This window comes from Peromyscus leucopus, chromosome 7, assembly GCF_004664715.2.
Source record: "Peromyscus leucopus breed LL Stock chromosome 7, UCI_PerLeu_2.1, whole genome shotgun sequence".
In the NCBI taxonomy this organism is placed as follows: Eukaryota; Metazoa; Chordata; class Mammalia; order Rodentia; family Cricetidae; genus Peromyscus; species Peromyscus leucopus.
The window spans coordinates 89,770,136-89,790,701 of NC_051069.1; the positions used below are offsets into that span (position 1 = coordinate 89,770,136).

At 38.6% G+C, this 20,566-nt stretch overlaps 2 protein-coding genes across 2 annotated transcripts in view; one reads left to right on the forward strand and one right to left on the reverse strand.

Annotated features, from left to right (window-relative positions):
• Window positions 1-12,646, reverse strand: part of Ppp2r3a (protein phosphatase 2 regulatory subunit B''alpha) — a 115,364-nt gene extending 102,718 nt beyond the window's left edge. Inside the window, exon 1 of the mRNA XM_028869944.2 lies at window positions 10,231-12,646. Coding sequence (XP_028725777.1) covers window positions 10,231-12,222 — 1,992 coding nt within the window. The 5' untranslated portion in view covers window positions 12,223-12,646. The remainder of the gene's footprint in view (window positions 1-10,230) is intronic.
• LOC114693542 (40S ribosomal protein S15-like) lies at window positions 7,139-7,606 on the forward strand. The gene is given in 2 exon segments (XM_037207877.1): window positions 7,139-7,271; window positions 7,274-7,606. Coding segments are annotated over 2 exon segments (432 nt in total). The 5' UTR covers window positions 7,139-7,153; the 3' UTR covers window positions 7,588-7,606.
• Window positions 12,647-20,566: the final 7,920 nt, after the last annotated feature.

The window sequence follows — 20,566 nt, forward strand, 5'->3', positions numbered from 1 at the left end:
TATTGGTAGCTACACCACTGCAAAAATCTTTCTCTTCCACCCATCAACCATTAACTGCACATAAATGCTCAGATAGGGGATAATATGATCTCAGGAATTTGGGATGAGAGTTAAATTCACATGCATCAAGACCGAAGGCTGGAAATGGTGGTCAAGAATGTACTAATAATAACAAGCATCACACTGTGAGACAAGAACAGGTGGAGCTATATGGTGTCAAAGCACTGTGGTCTGTAAGAGTAGATCTGTGAGAGGAGATGCAGCCTCACTTTTAGCCTAAAGTCATTATTGTTTTCTAGGACGCTCAGGGAAAATAGAAAGATTCTTATTTAAAGGTCCGAATCTGACTTGCAATTTTTATGAAGTAGGGAGATTTAAGGTATAGAATAAATAAGCTTGTAATCAATTAATACAGGTAGTTTTATGTAATTTCTTAAGACAGGCATATTAGGAAATACTTTTAGGAGTTTAAGCCTGATTATAATACTAAAATCTTTTGAAATACTTTGCAAAAATTACTTCTATTATTTTTCTTTTTCTAAAAGGATTATAAGAAAAAAATTAAAACACTACAGGAATATACAAAGTCTCAAAAAAAAAAAAAAAAAAAGTTGAGGCCGGGCGGTGGTGGCACAACACCTTTAATCCCAGCACTCAGGAGGCAGATCTCTGTGAGTTCGAGGCCAGCCTGGTCTACAGAGCGAGATCCAGGACAGGTACCAAAACTACACAGAGAAACTCTGTCTCAAAAAAAAAAAAAAGTTGAACAACATTAATACCTCAAATATCAATTGAGCTGTGCAGATTAGATTTTGCCAACTTCACACAATCTAGAGTCAACTTGGTATGAGGGACCCTCAGTTGAGAACTGCTTCCATCAGATTGGCTTGTAGGCAGTCTGTGTGGGGCATTTTCTTGATTAATGGCCCACTGTGGGTAGTGCCATCCTTGGGCAGGTGTCCTGGGTTGTATATAAAGTGGGGTGAGCGGGCCCTGGAAAGTATGTCAGTAGGCAGCATTCCTCTGTGGTCTCTGCTTCAGCTGCCCCTTCCAGGTTCCTGCTTGAGCTCCTTCCCTGGACTCCCTTGATGATGGATTCTAACATGCAAGATATAAAAATACCATTCCTCCCCAGTTGGTTTGACTCAGGGTTTTATTACAGCAACAGAAACCAAACAAGTACATGAGTGCTCACTAAGTGTCTCCTACTGATCTAGGTTTTGACATACAGTGGGTAACTAAACAAAACTAATGTGCTAGCTATAAATAATTTTTACCACGTTACTGAAATCTGTGCTTGGCAACATGTTGACAATAGTTTCAAATTATAAAACTAATTATTAAAAAAATGTTAAGATTTTAACTTGTACTTGCCCCCTCCATTTTTCCTTTTGGTGCTAGGAATGGGCACACTAGAAAACCATTGAGCAACCTACTCGGCCTGACTGTACTTTTCTAATCTAGGAATGCTAAACTGTCAGATTTCATTAGATTTACAGTTTTGACACTCTTACTAAAATTAAATTAAAACAAATGTTTATTAAAGGAGGTTAGGGTTTATTTTTTAACCTTTGAGTTATGATGAATATGCTATTGCCCCATTAAGCTGAAGAGGCCCATAAGGACTGTAATGACATCTGCTGGTAGCAACAGAACAGTATTAAGGTATGATTTATTGGGCCTGGGAAGATAGTCTACCAGTAAAGTACCTGTAGTACAAGTATGAGAACCTGAGCTCAGATCTCTAGCACCCACATAAAAGCTGGATACTGGACATATGGTGTGTCTGCTATGCTAGTGCTAGGTGGGGTGGAGGGGTGGGGTGTGGAGACAGATGGATCCCTAAAACTCACTAGCCAGTGAGCTCTTGGTTCAGTGAGATTGCATCTCAAAAATAAGGTGGAAAGAGATTTTTTTTTAAAAAAAGATACAACATGCTGACCTCTGGCCTACACATGCACATTTACCCCCCCTTTCCCCCCCCCACGAAGTATCACCTAAGTGAGTATAACTTTTTAGGGTTACTTTTTATAAAATCACTCCATTATCCCCCCATATTAAAATATGGCCTTGGCACAGTAATACATTCATTCATAATTATGGAACCTTTGGGGACCTTAGCTGGATCACTCTTTCCCTCCTCTACAAACTGTTCTCAGATGTACCTGACTCACTTGAATACCCATCTGCATGTATCAGCTATTCTTGAACCTACAAAGTTACTTCCTGTCATATAGAGGCTTTATAGAAAAGCATATCCTCAAGTGTCTTGTGTTAGCCAATGACTGTGTGAAAAATGAGTGACACTGTAAGGCAGCTTTCCAAAAAGATAAGAAAAATGAAGTTGATAGATGGGACAAACAACCAAACAAAGAAAAAAAATCTAGTTTTCGGAGGTAAGTCATTAATAAAGATGATTAGGGAAAATAGCTATCTGTGGTTATTGTAGGCAAAGATTACCTTTTTAAAAGTGTTTCCCCTGTCTCGGCTTCTAAAGTTGCTGGGATTACAGTAGCACATTACCACATCCAGTTTTATTTACTTTTTAAATGTACACTGTTTGGATATCATAATCCATGGGTAGTTTTTGTTATTGATCTTTAATAATGTTTCCAAGACTTCCAATGCACCCAACAAAATAGGACACTGAACCTTATCAAAACTCTGCTTTGTTGATTTAGTATGAAATACTATCTGGATAGGAGTCAGCAAACTATTCATAAATGCCCACATAGTAAATAAATACTTCAGGCTTTAAGATCTCTATCACAACTACTCAGATTAGCAGGTAGAACACAAAAGCAGCTGTAGATCATTCAATGAGCAGGTGTGGGTATGGTCCTGGCAGCAGCAGGGTGGATTTGGCCCAAGGGCCTTAGACTGCTGACCTTGGTCTAGGCCAGTATCCAATTTCTGAATATCCTCTAAGTATTTTCTTTTTGGCTTCCTCTCACAACAGCAGCTTGGATTTCATTTTTATCTGGTCAACACATACTGCTTACTCTTGGGAAATTATTTTGAATACATATTAAAATATTAATGATATATAATACTGTCAAGTCAAATTTTTTTTTTTTAATGTATCATCATCAGTATCATTTAAAAATACTGCCTACATGCCCATTAATTAAAATGTTTTCAGTAACTGGTACTTTTTCAGCTGTCTAAAACAATAAAAACAACAAAAAGGACATAATTTTAAAACAGTTCTTAAAAGAAATCATAGGCTAACTGTGGCGGCACATATCTATAATCTTAATACTTAGGAGACTAAGACATAAGCATAGCAAGTTCCAGACCAGACTGAGATACACAGCAAGACTGTCCTGAAACAAAACAAAGGCTCAGAATGCAGCTTATCAGTAGAGAACCTGCCTAGCTTGTGCAAGAAAATAAATAAACCAACAAAACAAAAAAGAAAAAAGCTTACAGCAGGCCGGGCAGTGGTGGCACACGCCTTTAATCCCAGCACTCGGGAGGCAGAGGCAGGCGGATCTCTGTGAGTTCGAGGCCAGCCTGGACTACCAAGTGAGTTCCAAGAAAGGCGCAAAGCTACACAGAGAAACCCTGTCTCGAAAAACCAAAAAAAAAAAAAAAAAAAAAAAAAAAAAAGCTTACAGCAGTAGATAAACGATCTCAGAATAGTAGAAAATTCTGGAAAAAGGAGAAACTAGTGAGGAGGGGTAGCCTATGGGTTTCACTGTATCTAAGAAAATTTTTGAAAGATCAAGATGCTAATGGAAACATTAAGGCAGACGAACCTCATGACAGACCTATAACTGCAACTATCTGGGAAGCTGGTGAAAGAGGATTGCAAGTTCAAGGTCTGCGTGGGTAACAGAAGGCATTTAAGACAGATCATGTCTTGAAACTAACAAACAATAACAAAAATGAATAACCAAACCAAACTGCTGTTCTGATGGAACCTCCAGCTTGCCCCATTCCTGTCTCTCTCTCCAAACCCCACCCTCTGAAACTGCCCATGCCTAAGTCACTGCCTAAAGTGCTCAGCTTTTGACCATACTTGGGCACAAACCCAGCTTGTGGCAGACACATCATCACCCCTAACCTACAACTATAAAGTCTCCCTGCTTTCATTTGTGGGAGCAGCTTCTCCAGCCTTGATCTCTGGGACTAGAGAACTTGCCTGGGAGTTGTTTTGCTCAAATAAACCTGTTGTTATACTTTTTCAATTCAGCTTGATCTGGCTTACTGTGGTGGCAGAATAACCTATGGGACAGGGGGACAGAAAAACCTATTACAAACCAAAGCCACTAATGCAAAAATCTGAAACAAATACTGTAAAAAATAAAGCTAAGTAGTGGGTGATAAGAGCACTTTTTATATAACTCAACACTTTTCTATTTGTTTAAAACAAGAGCTGGCAAACTGTAGTCCATGGGCTAAATCTGGTTTAGTGCTTGTTTTTCTAAGTGTTGGCTCTAAGACTAGTCTAACATTTTCTGTGTGTGGTATGTGTGTACATGTGGTGTTTGCTTGTGTGTACACATGGATGCAGGTGCATGTTTCCATATGAGCATATGTAGAAGGCCACAGGAGGATGACAAGTGTCTCACTCTATCACTCTCCTTTATTCTCTTGAGACAAGGTCTCTCTTAGACCTTAAGCTCACTATTTTGACGAGACTTGCAGGCTAGTGAGCTCCCAGGATCTACTGGTCTCTGCTCCACAACACTGTGATTATAGATATATATTGTCATGCCAGGATTTTTATGTAGGTGCTAGAGATTCAAACTGAGGTCATGTTTGCACAGGAAACACTCTTTGCAAGTAAACCACCTCACCAGACCCTAGTTTAACATTTTTAAAGGATTGTTTAAGTGCAAACACATACACACTCTCTCTCTCTCTCTCTCTCTCTCTCTCTCTCTCTCTCTCTCTCTCTCTGTGTGTGTGTGTGTGTGTGTGTGTGTGTCCCCGCACGTTCACACGCATGCACACAAAAGATAACACTAATTTCTATGACATACAAAGTCTAAAATATTAACTATCTGGTATTTCATAGAAAAAGGCAGCCAATTCTTGTCTTAAAACAATTCATGGGATGTGGTGATATTTTGTTTGTACTCTAACAAATAAAATTTGCCTGATGATCAGAAGACAGAGCCAGCCACTAGATTAAACATAGAAGCCAGGCAGTGGTGGCACACACCTTTAATCCCAGCACTTGGGATCTCATGCCTTTGCTCCCAGTATTTGGGAAGCATACACACTATTAATCCTAGCACTAGGAAAGTTGAGACAGGAAGTGGAATGGCTGGGCAGAGAAAGACATATAAGGTGGGAAGAGACAGGAACTCGGCCCTTATTCCTGAGGACTCAGAGGCATTCAGTCTGAGGATTTGTGGAGACAGGATCTCGCCTCCCTTTCAGTCTGAGGATATGGCAATGGTGAGAAGTTCTCTAGTGGCTTGTTCCTTTGTCTCTCTGATCTTTCAGCATTTACCCCATTATTTGGCTCCAGGTTTTTATTATAAGACCAATTAAGATTCCAGTAACAAGGGGAAGAAAAGATGAAATGAGAAAGAACAATCACTAAAGCACGGAGATATGGCCTCTTGCACAAAGCCATCTTCCTGTATGAAACATATTATTTGCCCCTTTAACTTTTATTAATATTTTTCAACTTTTATCAAGCAAATATCATCAAATTTTATTCTATTTTTTATATAGAAATTTATTTAAAAGAATGTTGGGAGATGACATTTTAAATTACATTCCAATTTCAGTTCACATCTGTAAACAAAACAAAACAAAAACCCTAGGAAGCTCATTCAGTACCTGGTGTGGCATTGTTAGCTGTTGAGTTAGATTGAGAATGTCACCAGGGAGCTACTGCCAAGACTGGGAGTATTATCAGGGACCCACTCCCTAACTGTCTCCTTTTTTCCATAGGAGACAATGCAGGGAGAAAGCTTAATAAACATTCAAAATGTGGTACCACAATAAGTTTCTGGTTGTGAGAAATTATAATAGGTAATCAGAGAGGGTGGACATTTTCCACTCAGTAGGCAGATTATTGAAAAAAAAATATCCAAATGTCTTAGCAAGCTTAGCTTATAATAACTGTAGCTCTTAGGAAATCATTAATGGTCTGAGGTTACTACATAGGTATTTTTTTGTCCTTTATAACATGTTAAGCATGTCAGTATTGCCTTGACTATGAAAAGACTTTTTTTTTTTTTTAGTTTTCTAATGAATTTATTCAGTTTCTCTCCCAGTGATGATCCAACTTAACTAAAGATATTATAATAGGAACTCAGAGGCTATGCTTGCTAAAATCACTGACTCTTCATTTGGGTGTGTGTGACACAAAGAAAGATTAACAACTTGGTGTTCTTTTGCACCTATTTCTTTTGCTGCAATAAAATTTGGGTCAGATTCTTGCTCAACTCTGAACATAGATATGTAAGTCATTTAAAGAATGTCTATCTGAAGCTGCTAATCCTCTCCTACCCCCAATACACCAAATAAGAGTAACTAAGACTGGATGTAGTATCTGGACATCTCCAGTCTTTGCTCTAAACCCGAAAGAATTAATTATGCCTTTGTTTTCTTTCCTGCAATCACCTTGTATGCAGGAGGAAATGATCTGATAGATAAATATCCCATGAGAAAAACTGGAACTACCCCCACAGACAACAGCAACTTTTCTTGTGACCCAAAAGCATAGCTTGCCATCTAGAGATAATCATGATCAACCTGACCATGGATTACAAAAGACTGCTTGCTTTGCTAAGCTGTTCAAACCCCCAGTTATGTGAACCTTTAACCTTTGCCTCTGTTCCCTTTTCTGGAATGTAAAAGCTCGGTCAGTTCGCTGAGGACAGGTCTTAGGTCACTGTCCTCTTTCTCCTGGGATGGCCACAGTGCTTTTATGAAACTTCCTTCCTATCTTCACCACTGTCATCTCTTGAATTGAATTCTGGAAATAGTGCATAGACCAGGTCCCTTGGGACTGTGAGTTGGGCTTTTTCTCTAAAACTAACATTATCAACATTTGTGAATCAACAAATGAGATCCAGAGTTTCCATAAATGTTCAGTGAACACCTGAGCAAAATCATCATTTAATAACTAAGTATGTACTATACTGTTTTAAAATGTAGCTTCCTTTTCCGAGCCGCCGCCAAGATGGCTGAAGTGGAGAAGAAGAAGCGGACCTTCCGCAAGTTCACCTACTGCAGCGTGGACCTGGACCAGCCGCTGGACATGTCCTACGAGCAGCTGATGCGGCTCTACAGCGCCCGTCAGAGCGCCGCCTGAACCGCGGCCTGCGGCGCAAGCAACACTCGCTGCTCAAGCGGCTGAGGAAGGCCAAGAAGGAGGCGCCGCCCATGGAGAAGCCCGAGCTGGTGAAGACGCACCTGCGGGACATGATCATCCTGCCCGAGATGGTGGGCAGCATGGTGGGCGTATACAACGGCAAGACCTTCAACCAGGTGGAGATCAAGCCAGAGATGATCGGCCACTACCTGGGCGAGTTCTCCATCACCTACAAGTCAGTGAAGCACGGCCGGCCTGGCATCGGCGCCACCCACTCCTCCCGCTTCATCCCCCTCAAGTAGCTGTGGCCAATAGACTTGTGTTTGGTTAAATAAATAAATAAATAAATAAATAAATAAATAAATAAATAAAATGTAATGTTTCTGACAACTAAAGAAGTACACAGAACAATGGCTATAAATGTGTACCGGGTAGAGATTTTCATCTGATCACGTTCACTTTGTTTTATTAAATAATCTCCCTCATGCCCCACTGCTGTTGGGTATTACATGATAGGTGAGTGTTCTCTATCACTGAGCTACATCCATAGCCCTTGTCTTCTTGAGACAAGGTCTTTTAGGGAGCTCAGGTTAGTCTTCAACTCACTATATATTCCACACTAGCCTTGAACTCATGGTTCTCTTGCTTCTACCTCTTAATTCTGAGATTAAAAAACTGGACCACACTGCCCAGAACAAATGAAATTTTAAAATTATATATTGGGCTGGATAGATGGCTCAGTAATGAAGAATGCATACACTTTCCCAAAGGACTCAAGTTTAGTGCCCAGCATTGACACTGAGCAGCTTACAACTGCCTGTAACTCCAACTCCAACAGAGCCAACAGTCTCTTCTGGCTTCTGCAGGCATGGTAATCACATGTACATACATGCACATTTAAAATTAAAACCTTGCTGGGTGATATAGCATGCTCTGTAATCCAAGCACTCAGGGGTCAGAGGCAGGTAGAATCTATGAGTTCCAGGCCACCATGGTTTACACAGTAATTTCCAGGCCAGCCAAAACTATATAATGAGATCTTGTCTCAAAAATAAACAAAAAATTAAAAATCCTTTAAAATTATATATTATTATTGTGTACGTGTGTGCATGATGCGTCTCTGTGGGCACATGTGTGCAGGTGTCAGAGAACAACTTGTGGAGTTAGTTATTTCCTTTCCCTGGGACCCAGGAATTGAACTAAGTCTTGTATGGAAAGTGCCTTGACTCTCTGACTCATCTTGCCCTCAAACAAAAATTTTAACAAGGCTAAAATAATATTTAACTCTTTGTTTGTTTATTTATCTATTTGTTTGTCTATTTCAGAACAGGGTCTGACTATGTATCTCTGACTGCCCTGGAACTCATTATGTAGGTCAGGCTGTCCTTGAACTTACAGAGTTCACCAGACTCTGCCTCCTGAGTGCTGGGATTAAAGGCAAAAGCCATTATACCTTTATTTTTTAACTTGGCATCTCTAAAATTCAACCTTTAAAAATTACATAATGTTTAGGAATATACAAATGGCATAAGTAACATGAGAAACTACTTACCACCCAGAGTAGAAAGATGACATCATGTAAACTACTGAGGCCTTCTGCCCATTTTCTCTGGTTGCACCTTTTCCCCTGCTCCACGGCTATTTTTCTGAACATTGTATTTATTGTATCCCTGTACTTCCTCCCTTTTTAGTACAAATTTGTACATTTCAAGATAATTCACATATTTTATAACTTACTTTTACTAATTTGGCTTTATATTTGTGAATGAATGCATGCTGACATTTATAATCTCCATATAGTAGATACTAGGTTTAGCAAATAGTTGATGTGCTTTTTTATGTATCATGGACTTTTGGTCAGGAGCAGTAGATTATGAGTCAAATTAAAGTCTGTCATATTTGGGACAGATAGTTAAAACACCATTCTTTTTTCTTCTTAGTGAACTCACAGGCTACATATTCTCTATATTCCAGGTTGTACAACAGGCTATCAAGAACGTGGAGGCTTCAAACTGAGTCCTTAAGTGGAGTGGCAGAGTCCCTTGCTTAACCCCTGGACATTCTGAGAAAGAAGAATCTTGCTTCACTGACAAAGTCATCTACACAAACGGTTAGATAATTGTCTTTCTCCAAGTGTTCACAATCAGTAAAGTACTTAGAGGTAAAGTGAAAAATCTTTGGAAAACACGTTTTTGGTTCCAGATTGTTGTTTATTCTAACTTGCACAGAGAAACAAACCTCACACACATTTTCTTTGAAGGCCTGCTGCACTGATAGTACCTGGTTTACATGCTTAAATACTGCTCAGGAACATTAATTTTGTCTCATCAGCTAGATTTTCAGCTCTTTAAGAATCAGGCTCTAGCTGGGTAGTGGTGGCACATGCCTTTAATCCTATTACTTGGGAGGCAGAGGCAGGTGGATTTCTGTGAGTTCAAGGACAGCCAAGGCTACACAGAGAAATCCTGTCTCAGAAAACCAAGAAAATAAAAATAAATAAATAAATAAAAATAAAATAAATTCAGGCTCTCTTGTCTTTTGTACCCTATCCTTCACCTTACAGAAGCATGCACATATGTGAAGGACTGGTTTCTTGGTTACCTGGGAAGGATGAGGATTAATATTAAATCATCTACTCTATGTAAGTGTCATATTTCACTGCTTATATTGTGCATGAATATATTAATTCTTTACATGCATGGATATATCCTAAGACTAAGTGACTTTCTGTTAGTCACAGAACCTAGAAGGAAGATAATGGGCCTGGACAGGACAGATGAAAACAATCCACTTAATTCAAATCCTTTGCTTCTTTTCGACTGAACTGAGATCATTTCTAGCATAGAATTTGAAATGGCTAACAAAATTATTTTCAGTTTATACACTTACAAATAATAAAACATGTATTTGAAGAATTCCCAGGACTCATGATTTTTGGCTCTTACCTTGATCACTTCTGGTGTCTGCTGAATCAAAACAACTGAAGTACTATCTTTGGCTTTCTCACCAACAGAACTCCTACAGGCAGATGGACTGGCCTGGGAGGAAGTTGTCAAGGTTTCCTGTAGAATCTGCATCATTTCCTTTTCTTGTGATAGGCTTCCTCTGCCTGATTTGCATTCAACTAGTTCTTGAGCAAAGTCTTCAATGCTTTCCAGAATCCGAAGTAAGAGGGCTCGGTCTTCTTCTTCTATTTTGTGTCCATTGTTTTCAATAATCCTTGTTAGACAGGAAGGTGAGACTTTTTCTGCAGGTGAGGAGACTATAGGCTTAGGCTCAAGATCTTCATGGATTTGACCAGTCAAATGACTATGATTATTTAGAGAACTGATGCTTTTACCCTTGGCAAGTGGTTCTCCAAGAGAGGTCTCCATCTTCTGTGAAAATGATTCCAAATCCATTAGCAGTTTGTCTATCTCTTCTTGACTATTAGGATTCATAAAGTGTCTCTGGCCTTTTAGTTCAATGGTAGGAACTTCTAATTTAGATTCTTCCTTAGGTGGATGAACCATCGTTGGCTTTTCAAATATCTTACCAATTTCATTTTGCACTGAGGCAGGACATTTTTTAAGATGAGTATCATGGTCTGAAAATTCTTTATGTTCATTTACCTTTAGCAGACCTTGACCTTGTCCATTCTCTGTTTTCTGTCCTTTATCTAATAATGACTTCTTTCCATCTGATTCTTCTTCAATATAAAGAGTTTCCATTAAGTTACTAGAAGAAACATTCTCTATAGGGTTCGTGGTTAATGATGGAGATTGAAGCTGCACAGGTTTGAGAGTTTCAGGATTGTTTACCTCCAAGCTACACAAGGAATTTGTGTTGTTTGGAGTGGCTTTTACAGTGTCTGCTTGTTTAAAATTATGCTTGTCATCTTGCAATTCAACAGTCTGAAACTGTCCAGAGTCAAGGGCTGATAGGTGGACAACATCTTCATATTTAGGGGGCTGTTCAGTCCCATATATTGGGGAGAATGGAGTCAGTTGTAAGTTAGGTATATTACTGACAAGTTCTGTTAAATCTATGGCCTCATTATTCCCAGACTGCATAAATTCAAATGGTAACTTTCTCAGGTAGTATGCTAGCCTAGTCATGACATTCATATAGACAGTTTCAGAGTTAGAAATTGCATCATTGCCATTTCCTTCATTGATGCTAGCTCCTGACTTTTTCTTTATGCATTGTTTTATGATGTCTGTACATTTTTTCAAATCTTCAGAGCATTTCAGTAAGATGTCCAAGCACATTTTTATGTCTGTCCCAGAAGAAAAATGATCTATTTTATGTTTTTCCAAAATCTGAGTAACTAGGTCTTCTTCAGAAAAGTTCTGAAGAAGCATGGAAGTCAGGTTTGTATCAAATGAATTTCTATGAGATAAAGATTTTTCCTCAACTGAGGAACTCCGGAGTAAGCCAAAGGATGGAGGGGTCCCATCATTATTATAATGGCCACAGAGTAAGTCAAAATCAACTGACCTCCTATTAAATGAGTCAGATTTAACTTTCCTTCCTTTTTTGTAAGCTGCATGGTTTGAATTTCTGAGTCTTTCAAGGGAAAATTCTTTTATTTTCCCACTGGCAAAGCTGATTGCTTCTCCTGCAATATCCTTTAAGTTACAGGTATTCTGAAATGTAGATGCTTTCTTGGCCCTGGGTATGCCTGTGAGGACCTGATGGTGATAGTCTTCAGCTGAGGAAAGCCCATTTTCATGGGGCAAAAACACATTGTTCAGCTCTACATCTTTGAACTGAGACACAGGGATATGCAAGAGGTCTGCACAAACACTATGATGCACCACAATGCAGTCTACTCCATGTGTGAAGGTGTGGCAGGTTCCAGTGCAATAATGTATGGCTTGCTCAAAACGCCGGTCTATCAGCACACTACTATAATGGTTCACGGTGCTAACTACAAGTCTGTAAGTTGCTGCCATAATATCAAATTCACTTAGTGGTAGGACTTTATAGACTTTGTTTCTTGAAATGATACTTCTCTGAAAAAATATTTAATGACAATGTTCAGTGGCTTCTTGCAAAATATAGTAATTTTTCCATGAAAGGAAATCTTTAAATTTGAGGTTTGGTAACTATCAGTATACAGTAGCTGCTGCACGTGTATGCTTATATTAGCAAGTCTAATAATTTAAATATTATATATTTTAGTTTTATTTAATAACTGGATACTATATCATTATTTTTATGAAAGAATATCTTCTTTTAATTCTTCAGTGGTTCTATATTATGAAAATTTATTGCCATAAACTGTCATATTCTTAGTTGGTGGTACAGGAGTACTGTGATAGCTGAGTCCTCCAAATCCTTAAGTGATCCATTTTTTTCTGTAAACGATAGAGAAACCTATAATAAAAGAAGAAAATAATTAAACAATGCAGTTAATCAATGATCTCTATTCTCCATCATATAACTTGCTGCTGATATTTAATATAGGCCTTTGTTTTCTCACATTCTATACTCAGTACTTTAAGTAGTACCTCAATTCTGCTTTCTTGTATATGCCTCACTGATATTCCTATATTACTCTTCTTACCTTTGTATATAACAGTAACAAGCTTATATCTAGACAGTTGTCTCATCTTCACGGCTCAAGAATGAACACTATTGCCAGGCGGTGGTGGCACAAGCCTTTAATCCCAGCACTCGGGAGGCAGAGCCAGGTGGATCTCTGTGAGTTCGAGGCCAGCCTGGTCTACAGATTGAGATCCAGGACAGGCACCAAAGCTACACAGAGAAACCCTGTCTTGAAAAACCAAAAAAAAAAAAAAAAAAAAAAAAAAAGAACACTATTGTTTGTTCTCTTCATGGATCAAGAATAGTTTTCTGATCCACTTTCAAGCCCTCTGACATGTTTCTAAGCCACCTATCCCCACATTTTCTACTGTTCTCTGCACCAACCTTCTGCTTCTGTCAACCTAGTCTCTTCTCAAAGCCTGCCAGCACTCAGGGCCTACTCCTAGTTTTGAAAGTTCCTCTACAGTTGGGAATTATTCTATCATCTTCTCTGTTCTCACACACAGACAAACAACCTTCATTATTGCTGTTGGTCCGGTATTCTTGGACCCTGCTTCATGTATATTTCTTTCTCTCTTTTTTTTTGCCATCTGCATAAGATTTCTTTAATTATCCTTACTTAAAGAACAGCTTGTAAAATCTACAGTAGTGGCTTTCCAAAAACATTCTGTCAATGCTATTTAATCACAAAACACAAAATGCCTACTGTATCATTGGCTCTAAATGCTGGGGGTTATAGCAGTGAACAAAAAAAAAACAAAAACAAACAAAAAAAAAAAAAAAACAAAACAGCCTTGACCTTACTGAGGTGAAAATCTAGTTGGAAAAAGAGTAACATGTAAATAAACATATAATTCATTAGATATGTGTTGTGGGGAAAATCAATCAGGGTAAGGATTCAGAAAAATATAAGGGTTTTTAAAAAGAGAAATCAGTGGCAACTTTATTAACATCTGAGCAAAGAAGAGGGAGTAGGCCAAAAAGGTATCACTAGGTAAATCATATCAGGCAGTTAAATCTTAAGTGCAAAGTCCTGAGTTGGGATCATATTTGATTTACTACAAGGATAAGGAGATTAATGTGGCTGAAGCACAGAAAGCAAGAACAGTATAAGAGGTAAGGCCAGAAAGGAAAGGTGGAGTCTAATCAGGCATGAGCCATAGACCTCTATAATGGAATTGTTCTACCTCTGAGAACACCAGGACACAACTGATGAACAGTGAATGGAGAAATGACCCGATAAGAGTCACATTTTAAACCGATGATTTTGGATGTTGCTTTCAGGCACATAGAAGACAAAGAAAGCAACAGGGAAATAAATAGGATTGCAAGTGGCCAGGCAGGAATGCTGGGAAGTTAGAACCAATATAGTAACAGTGTAGCAGATGTTTAGATGTATCTATTTCAAAGTATAGCCAACATGATTTGCTGAACCACGGAATGTGTAATAGGGATGAATCAAGAACAGTGCATTAAGGCAATGATAGGAAAGATAAATATAGCAGTGAAGGAGAATATAAATTTCATGGGACCATCACTGTCACTGGTGATTGTTTGTTTTGAGACAGGGTGTTACTATGTAGCCATGGCTAGAATGGAATATGATATGTACACTGGGCTGGCATTGAACTCACAGAAATCTACCTGTTTCTGCCTTCTACTCAGTGCTGGCATTAAAGGCATGCTCCATTATGCCCAGCACTACTGGCATTTTAATAATAAAAATCTTTACCCATTTAAAAACAAAAAATGTGTTCATATTTTATTTCTTTTTTTTTTTTTTAGAAAGTTTTGCTTTTTTTTTTTTTTAAGATTTATTTATTTATTATGTATACAGCATGTATGACCAGAAGAGGGCACCAGACCTTATTACAGATGGTTGTGAGCCACCATGTGGTTGCTGGGAATTGAACTCAGGACCTCTGAAAGAGCAGTCGGTGCTCTTAACCTCTAAGCCATTTCTCCAGCCCCATATTTTATTTCTTTAATCCTATAAAACTATTGTACTTACTTCATTTATTTGTTTTTGGTAGGCTATCTATTATTATCCTTTACTTATTTAGGTATTGGGAATTTAGTGACTATAGAAACAATTAATGTAAAAGAATAGTTGTTCTGGGACAGTGTCTTACTATGTAGTATAAGCTGGCCTCAAACTTCTCTGCCTTTGTCTCCCGTGTGCTGGGATTATAGACATTCACTACCATGTCAGGAAAGAAATCTTTCTTGTGTTGAAATTCCATGGTGGTTACAGTATTAACTGCTGCTTCTTTGGATCTAAGGTCACTGTTTCTGTACCAGTACTATACCATTATAATTAATATTAAAGTTTTGATAACTTGAGATACAACCTACATCCATAATTTCTGATTCTTTATCTTCTAAATATTCTTTGATTGTATTCTAAACTGTTGAACTGTCAATTTTAAGAAATTTTCCTATAATTTAACTACAAATATAATAAATTTATCATTTGGAAGGAACACTGATATCATCATGATGCTTGGATTTTCCACATGGAAGATATAAATGTTAATTCTTTTTTTTTGGGGGGGGGGTTCAAGACAGGGTTTCTCTGTAGCTTTGGAGCCTGTCCTGGATCTCACTCTGTAGACCAGGCTGGCCTCGAACTCACAGAGATCCACCTACCTCTGCCTCCCAAGTGCTGGGATTACAGGCGTGCACCACCACCACCCGGCAAATGTTAATTCTAATATTCTATTTTTTTTTTTGTTTTGCTTTTTGTTTTGTTTTTTGAGACAGGGTTTCTCTGTGTAGCTTTGCGCCTTTCCTGGAACTCGCTCTGTACACCAGGCTGGCCTCGAACTCACAGAGATCCGCCTGCCTCTGCCTCCCGAGTGCTGGGATTAAAAGGCGTGCGCCACCACCGCCCGGCTTAATTCTAATATTCTATCACCTTTCTCTTCATGGTTTTCTTCAGGTGGCTCTGAATGGGTCTCACTGTGTAGCCCTGGCTGGCTTCCAACTTGCAGCAATTCTCCTGCCTCTGCCTCTCAAGTGCTGGCATTATAGGAGTAAGCCACCACACCTCGCTCCCTAACCCTATTTTTGTTTCTCTGTGTCTTAAATTAGTTGCTAGCCTTTACTACATAGAGAATTTGAGACTAGCCTGGGTTACATGATACTGTTTTAAAAACAAACCTAAGTATGGTGATATATTGTGTACTCCAATAAAGCTTGCCTGAGGATCAGAGGACAGAGCCAGCCACTAGATTAGACATAGAGGTCAGGCAGTGGTGGCACACAACCTTAATCCTATCACTCAGGAGGCAGAGATCTGTCTGGATTGCTGTGAGTTCAAAGTTACACTGAAAACAGAGCCAGGCAGTGGTGGCACATGCCTTTAATCCTAGTACTGGGAAGCACACATGCCTTTAATCCTAGTACTGGGAAGCACACATGCCTTTAATCCCAGAAGTGATGTTTGGGCAGAGGAAGGTATATAAGGTGTGAGGAAACAGAAACTCACTCTCTTTAGACTGAGGATTTTTATAGAGGTAAGAACTAGTGGCTGGCTGTTCTGTTTCTCTGATCCTCAGACAAGTATATTAGGGTACACAATATATCACCATACCTAAGGCCTGTGAAGTAGCTTATCAGGTAAAGGTGCTTGCTTGAGAGCCTGAATTCAGTCCTTGGGACCCACATGGTGGAAAGACAGAAAACTACTGCAAGTTGTCCTGGGAGTGATGGGGGTGGGGGTAGGAATATGGTGTGTGTGTGTGGGGAGAGGTGGGTGTGGTGATATTTTGAACAAATAAATTTTGCTCGAAATCAGAAGACAGAACAAGCCACTAGATTAAACATAGAAGCCAGGCAGTGGTGGCACACACCTTTAATCCTAGCACTCAGAGGCAGAGATCCGTCGGGATTTCTGTGAGTTCAAGGCCACACTGAGCTACACAAGATTAATCCAGCCTAAAAGAAAAACAGAGCCAGGCAGTGGTGGCACACACCTTTAATTCCAGCACTTGGGGTCACACACCTTTAATCCCAGTACTAGGAAGGTTGAGACAGGAAGTGATATGGCTGGGCAGAGAAAGGAATATAAGGCAGGAGGAGACAGGAACTCAGTCTCTTTCAGGCTGAGGAGTCAGTGGGGTAAGAGGTGGTTGCTGTGGCTTGCTCTGCTTCTCTGATCTTTCAGCTTTTTGGGTTTTTTTTTGGTTTTTCAAGACAGGGTTTCTCTGTGTAGCTTTGCGATCTTTCAGCTTTTACCCTGATATCCGGCTCCAGGTTTTTATGAAGACCAATTAGGATTTGTGCAACCTGTGGGTGTGCTGTCTGGCAGTCAGACCAATTTACAGAGTCGGTTCTCTCCTTCCATCTTTACAGAAGTTCTGAGGAGTGAACTCAGGTTGAACTATCTTGCTGGATCTCATAGGCTTCTTTTAAAATTGAACAAAAATAAAACTGCTTCCCCCAATAACTTTAAGCAAAATAAATGCAAAGATAATAAAACCTCAAAGTAGAAAGAAGAAAATTACATAAATTTCACACACAAAACGGAAAAGTTTGAAAAGTAAGGTTTGATTATAAATATATAATCAAATTATATATTTAAATAAAGTAGCAATGAGAAAGATTTTGCTGTTAGGATCATATTAATTACTGGCAAGGATTCTTGGAATACACTGAGAAGTTTAGCAGACCTCAAGTTTCTATCAATTCTAAAGGTGAGAATATGGTATCACTAATTTTTCTCAATCCAATTATTCAATTTTTCTTTTACAGTTTATCCATCTGTATCTTAAGGTCTTTGCCTTGCCTATCTTCATAAGGAACTTTCTTGTAGCTTTAAAAATAATTATTTTTATTCTATGTGTGTAAGTGTTTTGCTTGCATGTATACACATGCAGTACTAGCAGTGGCCAGAGAAGAGCACACGATCCTCTAGAATTGGAGTTACAGCTGGTTATGAGCTGCCATGTGGGTGTTGGAACTAAACCCAGGTTTTCTGCAAGAGAAGCAAGTGTTCTTAACTGCTGAGCCATCTCTGTAGGCCCTTTGAGCTTTTTGTTGTTTTAGTTTTATACTTTCAGCTTTTGTGTTTAGGTATGTGACAACATTTTGAATTAACTTTTATGTAATTAATTTTTAATAAGGTTGAGTTTAAAGATCAGCCAGGATCATTTGTTCAAAAGATTGATCCTTGGGGCTAGGTGTGTAGCTGAGTACAATGCTTGGTGAGTACACAAGGCCAAGAAGTGATATCCCAGTACAATTAAAAAAAAAAAAAAGAGTATTTTGTCCTCACTGAGTTATGTTGGTACCTTTGATGAAAAGACAAAACAAAACAAATAACTATATATACTGCTTAAAATCTTTTATGTGTATCTAAATTTGTCAAATATATTTTCTATATTCACTGTGAACATATAACCTTATTCTTTATTTGGTAATGTGGTAAAATGATGAGAGCTGAAGTTCATACTAAACATTTAAAATTAATGAATGATGAATTAGAAGCAGGGATGCACTTAGAAATAGAAGATTAAATTACAATAATAAAAAATTGATAGTGATTGACTCTAAAGAGTAAGCCTAGACAGAAAAAAAAGTCATTAAAAAAAAGCATTTAGAATCGATACTTTAAGTAAGAAATATCCAAATAACATTTGTAACAAATTCGAGCAATTAAAAAGAGATTTTAGAGCAGTATGGAGATGAGACTGGGCCTGCTTATGTGTTATGGCTAGTTGAGGTCAATGATGCAGGGAGAGTGAATTCAGCTTCAGGCATAGGTTGCTTCAATAACACATTCAGGAGATACTCATGATATAGCTGGATATATTCAGTAGCAAAGAGATAGGAGTTGAAAATAAAGATTTGGGAGAAAATACTAAATAAAAGTTTTAAAGCCTCAAAAGTTGATGAATGAGATTGAGTATATGCAGGATGAGAACAAGGTCAAGGAAAAACTCTAAGGGATGCTGGGACATTTAATGCAAGGAGAAGGACTTAAAGGAGAAAGAGGCAGGCATGCCTTTAATTCCCAGCACTCAGGAGGCAGAGGCAGGCATATCTCTGAGTTCGAGGCCAGGTTGGTCCAGTGAGTTCCAGGACAGCCAGGGCTGTTACACAGAAAATCCGTGCCTCAAAAAACCAAACAGGCCAGGCGGTGGTGGCTCACACCTTTAATCCCAGCACTTGAGAGGCAGAGCCAGGCGGATCTCTGTGAGTTCGAGGCCAGCTTGGGCTACAGAGTGAGTTCCAGGGAAGGCGAAAAGATACACAGAGAAACCCTGTCTTGAAAATCCAAATAAAATAAAATAAAAAAGAAAGAAAGAAATAAAAAAAGAAAAACCAAACAAAAACCAAGATGGGTAAAAGATTGAATTTTCAAAGGGCAGGTAAAGAATCAGCCAAGTATGTCACAAAATTAAAGAATAGAGACTATTTATTCTTGCAATATGTTGAATTACAAAGATCTTGTGTACCAAGGAACACAGAGCTGAGCTTAACTTTTATGGATGTTTGTGCTTTATTTCATAGAGAAAGACGGGATGTTAATAAACCCTTAAGAACCATAAACATGATGATGGAAAATAGAGAAAGTTATGACACATATTGTTCCACTTCAGGAAACACCTGCAGCAGAGAATATGAGGTAAAGAAATTCCATTGTTTATCTCGGTCAGTGTAAGGGTTCAAGAAGAAATGAACAACATAATTGTAAACATTGGAATTGGTTGAATTTCCATGTCACTCAAATAGGTCACCTGAAGGGTCTGAAGAGAACTGCAGAAAGTTTTCTTTAAAACCCTTTATTTAAGAGAGTCCAGAAGGTATGACTCAGAAGTAATGAGTCATTTAAAAATAATAAAACTATTGCTTTGCCTGGAAAAATAAAGGGAATTTTGGTTGATGACTCAGTATGGAAACTGCTTCCAAGAGGACAGTTTGGAAGAATACAAAATAGGTACCATAGAACTACTTGGGAAAACAAGAGAAGAGTATTTTATTCATTGTATTCAGTTATAAATAGTTGAGAAAATAAACTGAAAAGGAGAAATATTTTCATGAGATTTTTATGTTCTAAGAAAATATATATGTAAGTATGAAAGAATAATATTTTGAGTTTAGAAATAATTTTTCAATGAAAGAAATATAGAGTATTATAAGAATATTTTTAACAGATGATCTAATTTGAGTATTCAAGAGGTAGGAAGTGCTTAAAAACTTTCCTCTGTTTTAGTTTATTATCTTTTTGTTGTTTGAGACAGGGTCTCTCCATGTAGCCCTGGCTGTCCTGGAACTTGCTATGTAGACCAGGCTGGCCTCAGATTCACAAAGATCAGCCTGCTTTTGCCTCCCTGGTGCTGGGTTTAAAGGTATATGCCACCAAAAACTTACACATCACCAGTAGACATGCTAACCCGGAAGGGGGAGTTCTTGCAGGGCTATGGAGGCCCACAAAGGTTTCCTAGTGAGATCTGAACTTGCTTTACCTAGCAGGGCTGCATTAGGGGATTGCTTGACTTGTGTGGTTACTAGGTGTTTGGAAGAGTCAATACGTGGCTGTGTTAGGGGGAGGTCTTTTGCTCCACCCCTTGACATTCCTATAAATAGCCCTTTAGGAGAGAAAGAAGGGGTCGGTAGATAAGGATCCAGGCCCTCCAAGGCTATCCTGTGTTTCTATCTGTTTCTCTCCCCTCTATCCTTCTATCTAATATCTCTTATCCCTCTCTCTTCAAGAGTACCCTGTCATAAAATGTGGGAGCTGGG